At 37.8% G+C, this 22,307-nt stretch overlaps 1 protein-coding gene across 2 annotated transcripts in view; it reads right to left on the bottom strand.

Annotated features, from left to right (window-relative positions):
- The window catches only part of ARL15 (ADP ribosylation factor like GTPase 15), a 225,855-nt gene that overhangs the window by 192,428 nt on the left and 11,120 nt on the right, over nucleotides 1–22,307 (bottom strand). Inside the window, exon 3 of one of the 2 annotated variants that reach the window (XM_054289806.1) lies at nucleotides 21,780–21,836. The exons of the other annotated variant lie outside the window; for it this stretch is intronic. Coding sequence (XP_054145781.1) covers nucleotides 21,780–21,833 — 54 coding nt within the window. The 5' untranslated portion in view covers nucleotides 21,834–21,836. The remainder of the gene's footprint in view (nucleotides 1–21,779; nucleotides 21,837–22,307) is intronic. 2 annotated transcript variants of the gene reach the window in all.

Here is a 22,307-nt window from a genome sequence, read left to right as displayed (position 1 = left end):
ACTCCAAAATCTCTTGGCCTTACAAGAGTTGCAAACTTGTAATTTATCAGGTAACATTAGTGCATACACATTTCCTGTTCTTATAACTTCATAGGAATTTGTTTATGGCTCTTGTAAAACACGTTGCTGATCAAACAATGTTTTCAGGCTGACGTAATATGGCCATCTTTGTGTTCTAATCCTGCTTCAGAACAAACAGCAAAAAAGAATTTGAAGCAATAACATCTAACCCAGTTTTTCTCCACAATTGTTAGCAGTAGCTAATTAAATTACCACCACCCATCCTGTACAATGAATGACTCATGAGTTCAATGGGGAAAGGAAGAAGGAAAACAAAGCAATGTTAGGTAATTAAAGGCTATACCAAAACACACATGAAACACAGAAAGCAAATTAGGCAGGATTATCTAGCTTGTATATTTCCCAATCTGTGATAGCCCAGCTTTGCAATCAGACAATTCTAATGTCTCCTAAATTTTGAATGGTCTGGAAAAGTTTGATGTATGGGTCTTCTGAGGGAGAATGTCACTCATATGTCAGATTTAAAGGAATACCTGCAGAATCTCCACTTGCTTTCCTGGAAAGAAGACAATGCATAAATTAACAAAGACAGTGTTTTAAACTAAACTGGGTGACTTGGACTTGAGCAAATATGGGAGCACTCTAACTATGTTCTAGCAGCTAAGACAGGTAACCACACTTCTCTCCATCCATTCCATGCAGATCAAAGATTGTTTTAGATGTTAATGAAGAAGAAGAAATCAGATGCCAGCACACTGACAGGGAAGTGGTTTTTGTCATCAGTACCAGAACATTCCACACACTTTTGCCAGTTCCAAAGTTACTGCTGTAAAAGTCCTTCTGTATCTTCAGCATTGAATCAAAGCCAGAAGGTTATAGCTGATTATGTGTTAAAATTGGGCTGAGTTTACTATTAGGTACATTGGTGAAAGGGGAGGCAAGATTAATTTTTTTTTTAGTCCTAGGACAGAACCTTCAGCAATGAGTAGAAAATGCTAACAGGGCTAGGTATAAACAGACTGCAACTTCACAAAAGCTGATTGATTTTAGGAATAGACATTGACAGATTGTGTTTTAGTAAGAAGAGTAAAACATAGATTTCCATACAAATTTTCAGGAAGAGAGGACATAGTCTCAAGCTGCACCAGGGAAAGTTCAGGTTGGACATCAGGAGGGATTATTTCACAAAAAGGTTGTCAAGCATTGAAATAGCCTGCCCAAAGATGTGGCAGAGTCACCATCCCTGGAAGTGTTTAGGACTGGATGTGGCACTTAGTGCCATGGCCTGGTTGACAAGGTGCTCTCTATGACCTCACAGTTCTTTTCCAGCCTAATTGATTCTGTGATTCTATGTTTGCCAGTGGCTGCTAAGACAAAATGTACAACAGAGCATTGAAGTATGCATGTGTGAGGCTCTGAAATATTGTTTGTAGACTACCTCATAAAAACCTGAGGTTTCATATCTCTAAGACTGTTTGCTGTTCAAGGCATATATAATGAAATACCCATATAAACATTTAGCCCTTCAAATGCTGTTAAACTTCAACATGATCTTACAGCATCAAGCTCCTCTACATATTAAAAAAAATGTACAGCCCTCTACAAAAATTAATTTTCCTCTTTAATGTAATTATTCTAAGAAAAGAGTCCCAAATGCTGTTGTGGCCTTTGAAATAAGAATGGAAAGGATTTCAAAACTGTCACATTTTTTGTTTTTAAACAGAGCTGGAGGTATTTTATTTCCATACATTTTTAGTAGAGAGATGGGAAAATACCTCTGTCATGCTTTAGGTAAAGGAAAACCAGTTATTTATCAAACTGCATCACTATCCTGTTTCTAGCATCCACATTTGCTTCTTTCCCAAAGAAAAGAAAGGATCACTAAGTTTTATCCAGTCATAGCAGTCCACTTCACTAATTGCCATAGCTTTGTCACTTCTCAGTTTGCCTGTCAAGGTAACGCACACAAACTATTTTGCTGGGTTACATACTATCCCTCTGTTCTAGTCTTCATATGTAGCTGTTTCGTTCAACATGCATTCATGCTGCACTGGTCATTTATTTCAAATTCACTAATATATGAAGCACTCAATTGTTAAGTGAGCACAGACCTCCCCTTTGCAACCCAGCTGATCTGTTCTGTTTTAATTGCACTATATCCTGTTTCTGGGTTTCATTATCTTCCTCCTTTGAACTGGTATCTAGGAAATTGCTTCATGTGCAGTTTAGACAACCACAGTGATTTACAATTAAATTGGTTTACACACCAAGGCTGTGTCAGACTATACTTTTGTTACATTCAATTCAATGTCATTTCCCATGAGTCCACTTGCAGTCAGAATTAGTTTTCAAATTATGTATTAGTATCACAAACTTATGATACAGTCTGTTCCATTTCTGTGCACCAACTCATTTGACATCTGACAAAAGACAAAACAGTATTTTAATATTAATTTTTATACCCAGAGTCTGCCAGTCAACAGATTCAATAGTACCAATTAAGATTTGAACCACACAATTCACTGTAGCTACTGATGCACTTATATTATCCAGGGAACAATCATCTACCTTCAGCTGGCCACAGCTCAGCCACTTCAGGGCAAGGTGTGAACCTTGGCACCTACATCCAGGAACTGCAGCTGTTTCTCATTCTCCTGACCTGGAAGAAACAAGTTACTAGTAGCAGCTGAAGTTAAGATGAATACCACTGGTAATGTAGACTCTTGCTAGACATTGATGGGGAATGGAAAAGACTAGTCGGCAAGATTTTTTTGAGAAACACCAGTAAAATTTAGGGAGAATTGGTAATATTTGCTTCTTTTAAATTCTCCATTATTTTCTGCAAAAATGGAGAATTAGGGAAAATAAACTAATGTTATGTTTAATAGCTGAATGTCCACTTGAAAATAAGGGCAGAGAAGGACCACACAGTCTCACAGTATCTAAACCCACAGTCCTGGAAGAGAGGAGGGAAATCACTAGGATTTTTCAGATACGAATTGCATGGTTTATAACCACTCTCCATGGCATAGCAGGATTTTTCTCAGTATTTTTACATGAAACCATACACACTGTGAGTGATAAGCTCTTCTGAGTTTTAAAAAGCAAACATTGCTTTGCAATCACAGTGTGTTAAGCCCTCAGGCAATACCCACATGGTATAGAAGCACACAGCCTCTACGAACTAGCTCTGTAGGACATGTTTCTTATGACCAGTCATGCAGCAAGACAACTGAAGCAGACAGAAATTTTACAGAATGTTGTACGAGACAGTCAAATTAGCAATGTACAGGCATAAACCAAAATAATGACTGGGACCCAGGAAGAAGAACAAACCATGTCTACATGAGTAATTTGCTTACAACAAGTATTGTCACTGCTTCTGGTACTAATTTTCAAAAAAAGTGTAATTAGTTGGAAATGAACACCAGAGTTTTCAAATCATTAACATGTATGCCATTGATTTTATTCAAATGTTACTATAAAACAGACCCAGAGATGCTTCAGTTATGCTAAATTACTTCAGCCACCCGGTGCCTCAGTCAAATCCCCTAAGGGATTGACAGTAGGAGGCTATTATCAACACCCGATCTCCACATTTAGGGTGCAGAGCAGGTAAAATTATCAGCTCATAGGCAAACCACCTCCTACCATAGTGGAAATGAAGGAAGCAACAGGATCTTGATTTCAGATCCAACAATCAAATTGAATTCAGTCATGTGAACCAGAGAAGAGGCAACTAAGAACCCTGATACCGCTGTCCTCCATTCTCCACACTCCTTTCAATGCCTTAGAAAAGGCTTTCATCAAACTAACAAACTGGTTGGCACAAGAATATGCATCTTCCCCAAATCCCACAGATGACCAGATAAAAGGCCAAAACAAAAATTTTCTTCCTCCCAGCCTCTCATCTTCCTCTTATTTTTTATTTGGGAAAGGTAGGTGGGGTGTTTTTTGTTTTGAGCTCAAATCATTGTCAGATTTCATTAAAAAATTCTCTGAGAATACATATTACCAGATTCTGAAAACCACAGCCCTGAATTTATGGATGTTTTTACTGTAGACTGAAGAAAACCAATCAGCAGAGTGTATTCAAAAAGCTGGGAGTAAGAACTCACAGCAGATTCAAAGAGGCAGGAGAGGTACACACTAGACAGAAAGTAAAACCCACTTTTGGTAAACTCAAGATTCCACATTGTGCTGACTCTTCCTACTTTCAATGGGAACACAAGACTAGATAGGATCATTTTTGAGTCACTAACTTCCATCTTCCACAAGCGCAGATTTATTCATATAAAGATTTACTCATATAAGGAGATGTACAATCTCAATCTTGAAGACTCACTTTGCTGTGTTCTCCTAACCTCTGGACATATTTTGAGCTTCAATTCATCTCTCAGTTCCTCATAGTAGATTAAAGGTTACCAAAAAGGAATTCCAAAGTCAGAAAACTACCACTTCTTCAGAAAATAAAAAGGATAAATTGCCAATGTTTTGAGCTTGTGAACACCAAAAAAGTCTCTGAGGAATAATTTTTTAGTGAGAAAATGTTTTAGGAAAAAATCAAGTAACAGACAATAACTAAAGACTCACAGAGAACTTTTAGCAGTCATTAGCTCACAGAGGACACAGCCTAACAGGTCAGGGCTTAGACAAGGAAGACCATTAAAAAAAAGAAAAGAATTTGAAAAAAATAAGGAAGGTAAGAACAGAAAGAAAACACAAAAAACTTTATAGACATTCCTACTAACACCTTGCAGACCAAGCACTTGAGGCAGTAAGCATTAAATTTGTAACAATTAGAAGAAACCACCATGGAAAAGGCAAAGAAAGGATGAGTGCAGATTGCATGCATACACCTCTTGGGTCTCAGAATCCTCCCCAAAATCTTCTGTCTATATAAAACAGAGGGGCAGTAACACAGAAGGATTTTGATCCATAGACAAAACAGGTTAGCTTGAGTGTCACAAGTGACCTTCCATTCAGACATAGCTCAAGAAGTAGAAGGCTAACATATGATTTAATCAAAGCAGATGACTCAGTGAAGCAGAAGTTGAGCCACAGAAATGCAAAAATAAGCACATAAATCCCTAACACCGGGTAAAGCAAATGTAGAAGGCAAAGCACAAAGCCCTTACCAGCACTGACAGAGAACGTGATCCTGGTTCCCCTCAACAATTTAGATACTCATAAGAAAGAATTAGGCATTATAAATTAGTCATGACTAGAAGGGGAAAACACTTATGCTGAGACAAGATGGTCCAGCTTGAAAGGAATTACACAAGAAATTAGCAAACATATAAGGTTAGCCAGGAGTAGTATTGCTATGAGAATTATCTCAAATTTAACTACAAAAGACAAATGGGAGGAAAAAGAAACATTTTAGCTAGTTAACCTTAAAAAATAAGATAATATAGGAGAATAAAAAGGAATAAAAATTTACAAAGCCGGTTGCGTGGCAAGACCACTCAAAGCAAGAAATAACTTAATACAAACTATGCTGCCAAAAAAACCAACCAACCAAACCCATCTGTGCCTAAATTCACTCCCACTGTGTTTTAAATCTGAAGACACCCCAGTGATTCAAAACTAGCCTGTCTGAACAAGATGTTATGAAATGTCAACAAGATTGACAAGCATTTCTTTCCTGCTTTCATACAATAGTATTTCCCAACTGTCCTATCATAGCCAATCAGAGGTTTTCCTATTTTCTTCAGGTTACATCAACCATGATATCTGCCCTCAAGGTAGGACAGTATTTCCAACATGAAGATTAAACAGTCAAGCATACTGCCAAAATTAGAAGTGGTTTCACATTCTGCAACTGCCTCCCTGTTAAATCTCTGTCTGTGGTAACTTCACAAAGGACTTCCCCGTTGCTATGTAGAAAGTGCATGTCAGCAACAGTGATTTAACTGCATGGAATAAACCACAGACAAGCTACTGAGCAGGCACATTTAAACTAAAACAAAGATAAGGGGGCTTAAAGTGATAGAGTGATTATTGTTACAACAAATCAGCAGGCAATTTTTGAGGGAAGTGTCATTAAACTAGTATTCACCTTGTAGTCAAGAATAGGAGTGCTCTAAAAAGACAGAATACAAACATTTGTTTTATTAACAGGGTACGTATGAGAAGTCTCAACTCCAGTACCTGACCACTTTCTTGCTCAACCATTAATATTTTCCAGAGAGTTGAGAAAAGTCAGAATGATTTTTGATTAAGAACAAAAATTACTGTTAGCAAAAAGAAATTACAACACCTTGGAAAAAGAGGTTTCAAATAGTTTTTAAATGGTATGAATTCTTCTTAAGCACCATCCGGAAAATAGTGAAAAAACTGTTTCTGAAAGGAAACTGCATTTCTCAATACACAAGAAGCTGTGTGTGAGAAAGCTCCACCAAAATAAGTTTGTATTGAATTATTATTTATATCTACATCCTGTTTAGCCATTTAGAAAAAAAGTTTAGTTCATGTTCCATAGACCCCTTTGTGTAAAGCTTTAAAAAGGCTTCTGCTAAAATAGGGAGGGCCCCCATACTTATATCCTCCAATTCACACTCTGTGGCAACTCAAAACTTTCAACCTGGATTTCCACAACAAAAATAAAGTCATCCTTATCGTTTCCTCATGAAGCAGTTGGTTTTCAGCTTTAAACAAAGAAATATAAAGGGATATTGAACTATAGAAAAAAATACTCATGTTACTGTTTAGAGGTCTACGTAGCTTGATCAAAATACTTGACTGAGACAAACCCAAGTTTTGCCAGAGAAGGCTATTGTTTGCCAAGCTACAGGTGTTTTTCTACACCTTTCTGCATGTTCCCAAGACTCGTAACCCTTGAAAAAGGAGAATTGGGCCCTGCCAAAGGACCCTTCCCTGGCTTAATTTTAGCATCACGGCACTGAAATGTAATTGAGGCTTGCTTGCACTTTGGGCACTTGCCTACTTAAAGTGATAGGTCACTCAAAAAAGCGTACATTACAGCTTACATTCAGGCACTCCTTATCTTCAGATTTTTTCTACAGGACAAAAGGTACTCCAAATATATACATTCATCTGATACAACCTAGCACAGGATACCTCAGGACCCATACATAACTGCTTTTGCTTTCTCTTAGAACTATTGTTGGCATCAAGTAAAACATCATATACTAGAATAATCCTATATTTCAGCACAAAAATACAATCTGAACTTCAAGTTATATACTGTGCTTCTGTAAAAGAAGACCAAGAAAGGCCTTATCTGCTGGGACATGGGGGAGGAGAAAAACCCAACAAGTTCCAAAAAAGCACAGCAAGCCATATCAACCCTCCAAAATTGAATTGCAGGTCAAGTCCTCAACATACAGAGATTGTTTCTTTAAATTATCTTAATCTCACAATCACTGTAAAATATATTTCATAATGTTAACTGCCATTATGAAAGCATTCTGCTTTCACACTTTTTGAAAAAAAACCACATGTGATGCTGAGTTCTACAAATATGTTTTCTTTCACAATTGCAAAGGTACTTCTAAGACAGAAATTGTATATAGTCTTCTGCTCAAATTATTAGATAATTGTCTCAAGTCACTTCATTGAAAATAGGCTGACTTGTATATTTGGGCTTTATTTTAAATCAATATGCTATTCAAAATTCACTATTTTAATAATATTTAACAACACAATCTACTTCTGTTTTAATTTTACAGAATAGGAACTAGCCCAAAACCAAATTGTTTACAAATGTTGCTCAAAAATATGCCAACAGAAATGTACTGTTTGAAAATTAGTTTTCATTCCTGTGGTTTTTATTTTTCTGGGTTTGGTTTTACTCAATTTGAAGACTTATTCTACATGTCCACCATGTAATTAAAAAAAATAAATTATTATTTCTCCCTAAACAGCTTCTTCTCCTTGCTCTTCAACTTCATTCCACTTTAGTTTTAAATAGGGGAATTCACATTAGGTTTCCTACAAAACTGAGAAGTTTAACATTAATTTCACCTCATAAGACAGTTAGGACCTGCTGATCAGAAACTGTATTAGGGTATTTCAAAGATATAATAGTCTAAAACCAGCTGCACAGTATCTCGTGTTGTAAATATACTGAACCAGCTCAAGCTGACATAGCTCAACTTTGCCATTTTGATAGTGACAGCACTGGAAAAAAAAAAATCACATTACTTGGTAAGGACTGCTATTTGCCCCTTCAGCTCACAGGAACAATCAAAAAGTGGTGGGGGAAATCAAGAAACTCTCCTCCACAAAAAATTACTACCCTTCTAACAGATTGTAAACTTCTAATTCAGGTAAGTAGGGCCATATCATTAAAGTACAAATTGAGAGAAAACCTAGAAAACTGATAATTTTGTAATCTAATGTTTTGTTACCAAAACATTAAGTTACAAAAAATAGCAAAAACTGTCTGAAGATAAAGTTGAAGAGAGTCCTGGTATAACAGCCAATAGTTGGCTTTTGGTGACATGCAACCAGAATGTGAAGCAAACTTACAATTTGTTAAAGTATTTGGCAGTAAAAAAGAAAGAAAAAAAAAAAAAAAAGAAAGAACACTACATTTCATAAAAATCACATATATTGGCTTAGCCCTATAGACACATTTCCGACTTTTAGCAACTTTCTGAGTGTTAAATCACAAATAGAATGAGTTCTCTCTGTAAAAGATCATAGCAAACACCTTCACTGGAGTTATTTGGTCTGTAATATTAAAACAATAATAAAACTACTAAACCAAAAATAACTAAATGAATAAAATAAATACAGAAATAAATAAGAGGGAGAGTAATAAGGGGCAATGGCTTTAAACAAAAAGAGAAGAAGCTTAGTTAGATGTTAGGAAGAAATTCTTCACTGTGGGGATGGTGAGCCACAGGTTTCCCAGAGCAGCCATGAATGCCCCATCCCTGGCAGTGTTCAAGGCCAGGTTGAAAGGAACTCTCAGCAACCTGGGATAGTGGAAGGTGTCCCTGCCCATGGAAGGATGGCTGGAACTGGATGATCTTTAAGTTTCCTGACATGTCCTGTTGGAAATAATACAAGTTTAAATTTTTTATATACCTTTAGTCAGGGGTTTTGTTCACCTTTGCCCAGGGTAAAGGACTTAAAGTTTCCTTTCAAAGGACTTAACATCTGAGCAGACTGCAAGTAACACAGAAGATACACAAAAGATAAGGACCATTAATGACCATCAGCTCCAAAATCACCCCTGGCATGGCTGGAGACTCCTGGTTTGGGAAAACATAGGTAAGAAAGAATGAGAACCATCAAAGGTGAAGAGATCAACAACCAATTGGAAACTAAATACAAAGAACTGTGTAACTTGGGACCAATGAATATTGAACCAATTAATTTCTTTGAGTTTTGACTGTATCAACATGTGAAAAATCAAGTAAAAATTATGTGATTGAATGATTTTCTCTGCACAACCCAGGCAACGTGGGGATGAAATTGTTTCTGTTGCATATCCTGGCCATAACAATATAATGGCCAGAATAAAGAAATGCTTTAATTCTCTAATGCTAAAAATTGAGAGTTTTTGGAGAGTTTTTGTTTTTCCTGCAGTTTCAGTGAGACCAACACAAGATTTTTTACAGTTCTATGAAATGCAAGTAATTAAGGACTGAAATCTAATTACACAGCAAGTCATACTCCCTGTAAAACAAATGCCATCCAATGCTGGATGCATTTTGAAATGGGTTTTTTAGTTCAAAGTTTACTATTATACATAGGAAAGAATCTTAGAACCATTTAGGTTAGAGAATGTTTTTATGATCTTTAAGTCCAAGCATGAACCCAGCACGGCCAAGTCCACCACTAAAACAGATGCCTTAGTGCCACATGTACACATCTTGTAAATACCCCAATGATCAGTGAATGAGTCACTTGCCTGGGAAGCCTGCTCCAAAGCTTCACCACCCTTTCCATGGTGGAATATTGATGGTGGGTATTAGTGGATTTTAAGTACAAATAGTGGATTAGGAACACATTTTCCTAATATCCACTCTGAACTTTGCCTGGCACATCTTGAGGTCATTTCTTCTTATCATATTGCTTGCTGGCAGAGAAGAAGCTGACCCCTACCTGGCCACAGCCTCCTTTCAGGCAGCTGTAGAGAGTGATAAGGTCCCCCCTGAGCCTCCTTTTCTCCAGGATAAACACCCCCAGCTCCCTCAGCTGCTCCTCACAGCACTTGTGCCCCAGACCCTGCCCCAGCTCCATTGCCCTTCTCTGGACTCTCTCCAGCCCCTCAGGGCCTTTCCTGCAGTGAGGGCCCAGCCCTGGACACAGCACTGGAGGTGTGGCCTCAGCAGGGCCCAGCACAGGGGGACAATCCCTGCCCTGGCCCTGCTGGCCACAGCATTGCTGATCCAGGCCAGGATGCCATTGGCCTTCTTGGCCACCTGGGCACAGCCTGGCTCATGTTCAGCTGCTGTCACAGCACCCCCAGCTCCTTTCCAGCCACTCTGCCCCAGCCTGTGGCACTGCCTGGGGCTGTCGTGACCCAAGGGCAGGACCTGGCACTGGGCCTTGTTGAACCTCACACCACTGGCCTCAGCCCAGATCCAGCCTGCCCAGATCCCTCTGCAGAGCCTTCCTGCCCTCCAGCAAACATAAATGCTCCAGCCCTGAGCCCCGGGGAACTCCACTGATGAGCGGCCACCAGCTGGATGTAACTCCACTCACCACCACTCTCTGGGCCAGCCATCCAGGCAGTTTTTAATCCAGCAGAGTGCACCTTTTTGCTGCCTATAAGACAAAGAATGATAGAATGGTTTGGTTTGGAAGAGACCATTAAGATCATCTAATTCCAATCTCCCCGCCAAGGACACGGACAGCTTCCACTAGACCAGGTTGCTCAAAGCCCCATGTAACCTTGAGCTAAAAAGTTTAAACTGAAGCAAGAAATACTAACAAGAAATTTAGGCTAGATCTTAGAAAAACAGTGTGTAGAAAGTAGGGCTAGTTGAGCTCAGGAAGAGTTTGTAGAAGAGATTATGGAACCTGATGTGTTTTTTTTTTTTTTCAGAAACGCAGCCTGGTCAGAACTGGTTGGGTCATTGTTCATCCCGCTTCTGAGCCAGGAATTAATTAGATGACTCTTGCTCCTTTCAACTCTATTTGTTATGATGTTATCATGTGAACATGAAAAACAGAAACATTTGTGCATTAAGGGAGACTACCTGTTTCTGAGGCTTCTTATACTTCACAACCTGTGCCATGAACTTTTGCATCAGCAACACATAAACCGTTTAAGTCATCTGCCTATAAAACACTTTTCTCTATTAAGCCTTTCTTCCAAAAGAAGAAAGGTATTTCAACCTTGTCCAACCCAAAACAGCCATTAAAAAGACCTTTACAGGAAGACTTTTTTGATATCCCAAAATAATCTTGGAAAACCCCACCAAGACTCAAAGCCTATTCTTCAAATAAGGAGTCAGCTTTCAGTACAAAACACAGACAAAGCCAACAGAAAGTCACTTATGTCAGTTTAAGAGCTAAGGAATACAGCAGTATCCAGTGCTTAAACAGCAACGCAGAGACCTGCAATAGTTCAACACACTGAGCATATGATAGTAAAAATTTATATACCACTTTGATAATTTGTTTTCAGTCCTCCACTTTTCCTTAAGAAGTCATTCCCTGTGGCAGTTGCTACAGTAAGCAGGCAATACACATGCTGAAATATAACACAAGCAGCTTTTCTTAACAAAAATATTCCAGCAATGAGGGGAACAGGGAATCAAAACCAGAAAATCATGAACCCTGGTCACACACAATACCACAGTTAACATATATGGGGAAAACATGGTTACTTCATTAGAATCAGATGCTAGGAGAAAAAAATGATGCCAGCTTACCTGGTGCACGTATCTCATATAAAGCAGCCATGTAAAGAAAGCTTGAAAGAAGTCAGAGGAGAACAGAGAAGTGACAACATGAAATTAAGTGGCATTCTTTGCAATATTATTCAAGAACTTGAGCAGATTACTAACATCTTCCTGCCCAGGAAAGAGCTTCCCACACTACAGAATTTTCAAAGAGAAAATCCTTAACTCCCACAAAAGAAGCCACAAAACCCCTCTTTCTGAATCTCATGCTAGAATTTGCAAACAAATTTGGAATCACAACATTTTCATTCTAATTATGTTCTAATTTCAATGATAAAAACAGCAGAAGGCTTATATAAGTATTCAAATGCCCAGACACCAATCAGCCAAGGCATGCATTGTGAGTTGGAACCACAAGATCTTGCATAAACTTCCTGTGGAATATCAGTAAATTCTTTTCATTTTACACTTCAGTTTAGCCTGCTGAAAAACAAAATATCTTGTGTCTCATTGGGAATGTTGAGCCACTATCTGTGAGATCTGGGAATACAAGCATATGGAATAATAAAACCATCAGGAGAAAGAGTTCTACAAGCATTTTGAATACATTCAGATTTTGTACTTACTAAGAGCTTTATTCATATTCTCCATCTAGAGCTGATTTGTCAACCTCTAAATTATTATTGGAGAGTGATAGCTTATAAAAGATTAATTAATTACAGGCTCAGCACAAAACACACCTAAAACAAAAGTTTCTTTTATTGTGGTTTTCTTGCTGATTATCCAATAGTTCCAGAGCCTCAGTTCAACTTAGTTTACTCCACAGTAGTTGGTTTTTGGGTTTTCTAGCTCCTTAGAGATGGGTTTTCAGTTGGTTTTCTTCTTCTTTCTTTTTCTTTTTAAATACATGTTTTGACCTTCTTATTTATGGGTTATTTGGATTTAAAATTCTCTTTTACGATCCCTATATTATCTTTTCCTGCAAGGCTGAGGTCCAGTATTTGGGGTTCTCACCTACCGTGGTCATTGCTTTTTCATCTGACATGACAAAGTGTGTATTTCCAGACTTGATCCCTTTCAGAATCATGTTCTTGTTCAAAGTCAAGCGAGATGGCATGGCGAAAAGCATTTTAGAACCACTGAAACCAGGAGTTACTTCTTTTTAACATCCCACTATATGACCCAATCTGCTCATAAGCCTCTCTCTTAGCAGACTTATTCTCTTCCATGGCAAATAAATTCAAGCAGAGAAAAAAACAACACACAACTCCTATGAAGAGCAAGGCAAAAGCATCTGAAACACAAATCTTGATGTAAATAACCAGAAGTCTTTGTCAAGTCTTAATCAAGACATTTGCTTTACTTTCCCCCCATGGTTCCATATCTTTTGCCTGTAAAGATTCAACTTCACAACAAATCCCACCTCTTTTTCCACACACAGACAAGAAGTGCACGTAGCAAGATCTTGCATGGTTTCCCAATACACTGATGTGTTTGAGGTAATCCCTGTTAGCCTGTAGCTTGCTTGTCACAGCAGAGACTCGAGTCAGTATGGAACAGAGTATCAACCTCTGTCGGGCCTCTAGGCATGACTGTGTACACAAGGGTTATTACTTACACGTATGTATTCCAGAGAATTGCACTGGAATGTCTTCCACTAAATCCAAGATGACAACTTAATGAAGTAAGCAGATCTCCAAGACAGCACTAACACAACATGGGCCTCATTAAGAAACAAAATCTCACATGTTTTGGAAGTGTGTGCACTTTTAGAATTGGGGTACAAATAATTACCTTCCATTAAGGTAAAGTGTGTCTTGTCTGACTACATTACAGTGTAAAGAGTGGTTAAAAAAATCCATGATTAATGGAATTTGTGGCAAAGATAAGCAAAAAAAGATGGGTCGTGGGTTTTGCCTGAGATGCAACATTTGTTAATGAAACATTTATTAATATTGAGGACATGTTTCACTAAACCAGGTTGCTCAAAGCCCCATCCAATCTACCCTTGAATACTTCCAGGGATGGGGCATCCACAGTTTCTTACATCAATAATTTCTCCCTAACATCTAACCTAAATCTTTCAGTTCGAAGCCATTCCCCATTGTCCTACATCACTACATGTCCTTGTAAAAGTCCCAGCTACAGCATGGAAACATGTTGCCTTGTTTTGAAAAAGAAATCACTGGAAAATTATGGATCTGTTCAACATGGTGCCAGTATGTGCCCAAGGCTAAAATGAAGTTTTGAAAATGCTACTGAGCAGCTACTCTCAGTTCTGTCATCAGCATCCAGCTGGAAGCCCAGGAAACATACAGCAGACTTGTGTGTCCCTCTCTTAAATTACCTTTGATTTGGAGAAGAGGAGAAAGTGGAACATTTCATTCCATTGGCTGTTGCTGTTTCCTTACTCTAGTTTTAAAAAAACCCTCTTTCAGATGAGAAGCTCTGCAGGATTGTATCTGAAGATCCACCAATGTTATTTTTCTGTAATGTGTAAAGGTCCCAGTGCACAAATCAAGAAGGATTTTGAAAATGCACATGCTGGAATTTTTTGGGCTGTCCTGTGCAGCACCAGAAGTTTGACTCAATGATCCTTGCGGGTCCCTTCCAACACAAGACAGTCCATGATAAAATAATTGCAGGACAAATAATTTGTGTCAGTGAGGTTTTGAAGACACCAGAAGGATTGAGTGAAACAAGGCAGGTCTAGAACATTCACTTGTAGCATTACATAAAGCTAAAAAATCAAGCTGTAATTTTGGGAAGCCTCGAGACAAACACTGCTGAAAATTGAAGTACTAGATTTTTGCCTGCATGGACACAGGCAATTGTGACAACACCAGAAAGAGAATTTTAAAATTTTGGTTACAACACACCATGTCATAGCTGTATGTGGCTTTGCTTTCTCTGACAAAAAACAATTCTTATACCGCCTCCCACATTTTTACCATTTCCTAAAAATCTATTGCCCGAAATGGCATCTGAGATCCTAGTAACACTTACTTAAAAGCTTCCTTTTGAAATTTAGGTATATATAGTCATAAGAGTGGAACCATAGTATGAATTTATGACATCTATTAAACACTGTTGTTTTCTACTCTTAAACAACATAATACCCAGCAATATAAACACAGTAAAAATTCAATATGGTTTTGTACTATATAAATCCTTGCTATAAAAATGAAATGGCATTCAAAAGTTTTCATATGACAAAATATAACTAGGTTTATGATTTGTATGCAATATAATCAAACTGATCAAAATACAAACACTGTAATAGAAGGCAGATCTAAAAGCACTATTTACTTTAAAAGGCTCTAAAGGATGCTGTAGAACAGCCTTTCCAAAAGCATTTATGGTTTTAATTACACATACAATCTCAAATGACTTTGAAGACAGCAGACTAGAATTATAAAGAAGATGTAGCAACAGATTTTCAGCAAACCACTTTGAAGACTAACTTCAACACCTAGGCAAACATTTTCAATTTTAGGGTGAGAAGAAAAATTAAAAACACCATGGATATATGTATAGTGATGGTAAGAATTAGAAGCCACAAAAAAAAAAGCTAACTCATGAACAGATTAAATTTTGTAGCATTTGATGCACTTCCTTTTTTTTTTTTTAATCTACTATCCACTTGTATGACTTCTTCCTTTAACAGATACCTGTTCTTGAACAAACACAGGATGTCTTCAGAAAACAGAGTGGAACTATTTACAGTAGCAATCATAATAGTAACTTATCATTGATGGCCTCAGGATACAGTGCATGCATGTTCACAGGAAAAAGGAATCTTCTCTCACTCTAAGACTAACAGACAATTTTTGAGCTCACAGAACAAAAGTTTAGGAGCTGCAGAACAAACTTTTCCCACTTTTACTGAAACATGTAGTCTGTGAAAGATGCAATTATTTTGCAAGCATAATTTCTAGTGCTCTGTGGTTTTTCAATTACTGCTAAAGGCAAACACAGACTAGCAACAAATACTTTACAACTCATACGGAAAAGCAACACAGTTTTTGGCAAGATTATGACTAAAAAAACAGAGCAATAAAAAAACCCTGCAGCTACATGCAAAATATTATGAGTGACACATATTACTGTAGCTCCCTATTTCTGCTTGCAGATCACCTATTAGATTCTTACTTATCCAACTGCCCAAGGTAGAGGATATGATTGCATGTGCACAAACAGCAGGGAGTGCAACTTTGACCATAATCACAGGGAGCTTGCTTTTCATCTCAACTTAGAATTGCCCAGTCAGGAGCCCTTGCAAATCAATTTGCTCTTCTGCACATCTCATTGCTATGCATGGTCTCAGCCACAGGATTACAGAACATGAAAGAAAAAACTTACTTCCCCTGAAGAGCCACTTCTAGTTCACCCGCTCAATAACTCAAATGGTACAGTGAAGTAATATATTTGCAATTTGCCACTAATTCAACATTAGTTGAATCCCCTGCTATCTTTCAAAGTCCACAATCTGAGGGCACCTCTGATGTCAAACAGATCATTTTTTCATAGGAGACTGTCTAAATTTTGAATATTTTTACTTTGAAATGTACTTACAAATTACCTTTTAACCTACAATATTAAATTAATTTTTTTTTCATTTCGTAATTAAAGAGGCTACTTTGCAAAATACACAAAAAATGGATGCTCAGCAGAGGCGATCAGAAAAATTCCATGCTCATACCATCACTCCCTGCATCACTTGAGCCTAACAAGAGTAGTTTATTTTCCATGTGGAGCACCATGAAGGCAAAATACATTTGACGACACATTACATAACTGTTTTCTGGACAGGCAGCAAGAATGAAGATTAGGAATCCTGACTTCCAAAGAGAAAAAGCAAAACAGCACTTATGTACAGGATAACTAACCCCACAGCTTTGATAAATGCAAATCAAACAGCATCTTGTCCAAACAGAAAACATTAGAGACTTTTGTAATGATGATCTGGGCTTTTCCTCTTGTCCTCCCCTAAAAGCTAACAGCCTGCGGAACAACACTGCTGTTCTCTAGAGCAGGAAGGAGCCATGGACAGCAGTGACAAATCAGATGGAACAAAACCTGTATTCAAGTCCCTAGCCCAGGACAAAGCTCTATTCCAACTTGCAAATTTGTCCAGTAGAGATTCTGACAAAAATCAGCTGGCTGATTTGGCAAACCATACCTTTTCAGTGAAAGCAATAACTAATTGTCAGAGGTTCTCAAAGAGCTGGAAACCTAGTGTATGCCAATGAGTAGCCCAGGAAAGCAATGCTGTCACAGCAGCATTGGCTGCACCAAGCTGCTGAGCTCTTTGAGCAGGTAACATGAGCTCTGGCCACAAGAAGAGACTCTCAGCAATGTCAGCACAGTTCACTTTAACCAAGGCACTTTGTGGAAAGACAGGGAAGAGAATTGTACTCTGATCCACTCTTCCACTCTCCTGGCCCAGTCTTGATGCTCTCTCCCCCTTCACCTGTTTTTACTTTCCTCATTTCAAAAAATGCTGTACCTGTTCCTTTATTTCAGGAAAAGTAGAAAAGAAAGTCTCAGCTTATAGTACTATAGTACAAAATCCACAATGTATCTAACATTCACATGCACAGAGTGACACATGCATCAGGACACTCTGCCCCTCTGTCTCCTGTTTAGGTTGGCAGCAACACAAATCACAACTAGCATGGTTCAAGCAGCTTGACTACAGGTTTGCAACAACACAGCAGGCACAGTCCCACCCAGTGCAAGTCACTGCCAAAACTCGGCTGATAGCAAGAACCTTTCATTTAAGGCTGGAAGTTAAAAACATTTAGACCTTTCCTTTCCAACAGGCTATCCACAGACTATCAGCAGTGACCGTGAATGGAATTATCCACATTTCCCCAAGGGTAGAACATAAAAGGACTTTTTCCTGCTGCACTTTTGTGCTTTTGTTATGTTGCTCATGTCAAGGACATGACATGGGAAAGGGAGGAGTAGGCAGGATATGCTATATGAACACTGTTATTACTTTAACTTAGTGTTTTCCAATGGGAAACCATGTTAGGGAGAGGAAGAGTCTCATAGGAAGCTTTCCACACACTAAGTCACTGGCTGGCTCCAGGAATCTCCCAGGCATGTTCCCATGATTGCCTCCTATTTCATGGCTGCCTTTAGTTGCTGGCATTTAGTTGATTTCTCTTCTTTAAAGAGCTTCCTCTCCACCACTTCATGAGTAAATGTTATTTCTGTTTTTTCTAACATCAGACAAATTCCTTAGCACAACAGCTGATTCCAGCCAAACCATTTCAAGACATGAATTTATCACTATAAACAAAGACAAATGTAAGTAAGTCCAAAGTAAAACAGAAAACCAAAAGCACATTTGTATTGTTTACTGTACCAACCATACACAAACTATAGCAAGCAAAGCTGTAAAAATGCATAATTTATTTCCACTTCTCATTGCATTCAAATTCAAGCTAAGAGGTTACTAAAACTAAAATATCAGTTACTCATGATTTTCAGGAAGAAAATGCCAGCATTGATGCAATGTTGCCACAGTGCATTGCTTTTGCCATATCCAGCATTTGAAAGCAGAAAGAGCTACAGGGAACTTTTTATTATCCTTGTGTTGCTTTGAAACAAAATTATTTATCTACTGATGCCATATTTTGAAATCAAGAAAAACTCACTTTTGAATTTCCTGAAACAGGAAAATGCATTTTTCAGTATTTTACCTTCTAATATACACCAGTAAAAGACCATGCTTCCACTTGGCCTCCTCAGGCATTTTTGCATGGCTCTGACCCCTGTAGAGGGTTTTGTCCTTGTTTTTCTATCTAAAACAACAAGTTATGTGAAAATTACAATTTGCATGTTCCCGCAGTCACATTTAAAGGTTAGGGACAGAAAGAATGCCTTATTACCCCTGTTGAAAAAAGCTTAAAATTATATGCAAATGGATGAAAAAAGTCGCAAGGGCTAGGACAGAGTATCAGAGAACCTTCCAGAGTATATGCACACAGTCACACACACTGTTTCCAAGATGGAGTATAAAGGTGGCAAGCGTTTCAATATGCATAAAGGTGGCAAGTGTTCTATCATAAAAACTTTTCCAAGACAAAAAAAGTGGACTATTTTCCCTCTGAGGTTCACATAGGTAGAATTCTCTATCATTATTTTAATAGGATCTTTACCTAATTAAGAAAATTAAATCAGAAACAGAAAGAAAATAAATTATAGCCTTTGTTACAAGCTGTCAAATGCTTACAGTCTCCACAGTCATGCAGATTTACAAATTTATCTGCCTGCTCCCACACATCCAATTGACACATCTGATGCAGATACTAGTATGATGGAAGAGGCAGAAACCTGCATCTGAAAAACTTCTGAGAGAAGCCATGTGAAACAAGTTGAGTTTTATTTTCATTGGCTGGTTGATTTCTTAATCACAAAAGTTTTCATTTGAGTTTATGATAATGTTTTCCTTTTAGACAGAAACATCTATCAGTTTCAGACCCCTACAAAAATCTATATGGTTTTCATATTAACCACCTCTGTGTTGCTCTTCCTCCCTTCAAGTGTATATACTTCATCTAGTTAATTCACCTGAAATAGGCATTACATCTCCTCCTGTATTCTTGCAAAGATGTAGGTTTTCTCCTCATGGCAGGCAGCACTGGCTGTTTTGCCATAGATGACCACATAAACTCTTCCCCCATCTCATAACCTGTACATTCCATAAAAACAGGAAGCCAATTTAATGGTGTAGTGCAGTTGATGTAATGGGTGCTTTAGAGTGTTACTGATAAGCAGCTTGATAACAGGCTAACAGTTGAGATGTCTGTAGTCCAAAGGACTAAGAGCCTTACTTGCAGCACTGTACCATGAGGACATGCAGAACAGGAAGTGTCCTAGTACCTCAGTACAAGCTGAACACATGGTGCTGCTAAGGACTGGCATCTGAGAGACTGCTTAGATTTTGGATAAAAATCAATTAGCTAGCAAATGGAAAATCAACTGAATCTGCAAAATAGCACGCAGCAGAAAGAACAACACCCAAGGAATTAATTAGAAGGGAAATATGAACTGGAGTTTTGTGGGGGTTTGCTTCTTGACATCATGGAGCACTCAGTACCTAACAGCTGCCAGACTTCGGACACGCCTGAGTAACAAATCTGGTGACAGTTACAAGCACAAGCAGGGTATGGTGCAGAGGCAGAAACTATCACACTGTCCTTCTGCACAGCTCTCACTTCAGCAGGCCTCTCTGTTTACTATGACACCAAAACTGTACAAGCCTACCCTCCAGTCATCCAATGAGAGGCATTTCATGTAAGAAAGTACTCTCTGCAGCTAGCATTTTCCTAAAGGAACTACTTTAGCCTTCAAAGGCACTTTACATGGCATGCCCTGCCTGGTACACTGTGGCCGTAACGCTGCATCTCCAGATGCTCTGAAGCCTAGTCATCATCTCCTCACTATCCCTCCTTAAGTACCAGCAGTCAATGAAATCAATTTCTTTCAGCATTTTAATAAATTCAGCAAGCTGGTTTTATTTTTCAATTTAAAACATTTGATAAAATTAAGTATTTTGCTGGTCAGAGTGAGATACCACTTATTTAACTATCACTATAACTGCAACTACCACAACTTAGCAGAGGACTTGAGTATATAGACAACACTTGACCTATTTTAAACTAAAACAGAACTGACTACTATCAGAGGATATACTACATTTTACCTTCTCATACACAGGTCCATAATTCACACATATTTATACTCGGACATTCTCTCAAATTAATTTGAGCAGCTCACTCTAGCCCTCTTAAGAACTAGCAGATCATTTGAGTATATTGTAGCCATTGAAACGTCAGACTGTAACCCTCTCTGATCCTTAAGATAGTATACTCTTATCACACAGTAATTTTTAGACAGAAAGTCCTCCCAAAAAAATTTAAATACCATAAGGAAATATGCCTTTGACTCATCTTTTCTACCATTTAAAAGGTTTTTAGATGTTGAAAACAGAAAGCAGTCAAATGTTATGGGAAAAAAACCTCATGCAGATATTTAACACTACCTGGAACCAAATTCTGTGAACAAAAGCAAATGTTAAACTTTGAGATTCTATCCTCAAGTAAGATTTAGTGATGGCACATAGCCCTCCTCACTATTAGTCAAAACTCACCCATACTTTTGACTGTATGAAGTGGTATGTTCCAGGCTTCCTCCTGAAAAGTGCTAACAGAAGGAGCAGCATTCCCACTCTAAAAGCTCCAGGATATGAAGCATGATTTGAGAAATCTAGTCATATACATTGTGTAAGCTCTGTATACACTACATTATTGTAATGTATTAATTAAAGTTAATTTCTACAAAACCCCATTCATCTAAGTGTTCTCAACATTAACTGGAAGAACCAGGAGCAGAAAAAAAAAGCTAGCATATTTGGAATACATAATTGAAGTAAACTTCTTATTTCTTTTATGTAAGTTTTGCTAAGTTTAACTTAAAAGCATTTCCAAAATTTTAAGGCTCTCCAGAAAAAACTTAAAATATGTGCATTCAGCTAACATGTTTTAATATGTGACATTACTCAAACATCATAGACATTTAATGGCAAATGTACATAAACCCTCCAGCAATTACATTACGCAAGAATTTTCAGCAACTGATGCCCATGAATTCTAAATTTTCTTACACCTCAAGAGGCTGGCTGAGTTTTTCTTTACCTTTTTTTAACTAAAGTGGAGGATACTTTTTTTCTTCTGGTATTAGTAAATCTTTGAAAGGACAAAAATCCACTGTAGTCTGTTTAAGCAAACTAGCATGACAAATCCCTTTTGCTATCTGCATAACTTAAATCAAATCCTAAAAAACTTAAGTAACTTCTTTTCACTCAAATGGCATTAACACTAACAAAAATACTTAGTTAGAACATTGCCTTACCGTGTAAATGCCAATTCTACAAACAGCAAATGAGAGCTGGATACATTCAGACATAGTCTAAAGGAATTAAAATAAAAACATTATCAAGAATGCTGTTTATTAAGAATTACTTTTCTTCCCATCTCTCCCCTCTCCCCTGAAAGAAACACCTTTTTCAAAGCTGTATTAAAAAAACCTTAGAAAAATGCCATATAAATTCAGGTTATACAGATACATACTACCTTTCATACAGAAGCAGCAGTGTAGAGGTGTCAATACCTTCACACTCACTAGTTCAGTATTTCATTATAGGTCTCAATTTATCTAATGATCCCAAAAATGCCTGTACACAACATTAATAACTTGCATGTAAGCTTTCAGTCTCATTTATTTTTATCTACTCTGATTTAAAAACAATCTGCGAGAATCATTTTAATGGAGTTCTTTTTGGCCTTTTAGTGGACTGTAAAGAGCTTCTGTGTTTATATTTTTCTCTCCTTTTACCATCACTGAAACTGTCTTCCTCTATATACCAGAATAATACATATA

The sequence above is a fragment of the Melozone crissalis genome, unplaced genomic scaffold (genome assembly GCF_028551555.1).
Source record: "Melozone crissalis strain CALT ecotype California unplaced genomic scaffold, PUWL_Pcris_2 ptg000005l_1, whole genome shotgun sequence".
NCBI classification, from domain to species: domain Eukaryota; kingdom Metazoa; phylum Chordata; class Aves; order Passeriformes; family Passerellidae; genus Melozone; species Melozone crissalis.
The sequence above is the reverse complement of the archived record's forward strand: the minus strand, read 5'-3'. Positions and strand labels throughout refer to the sequence as shown.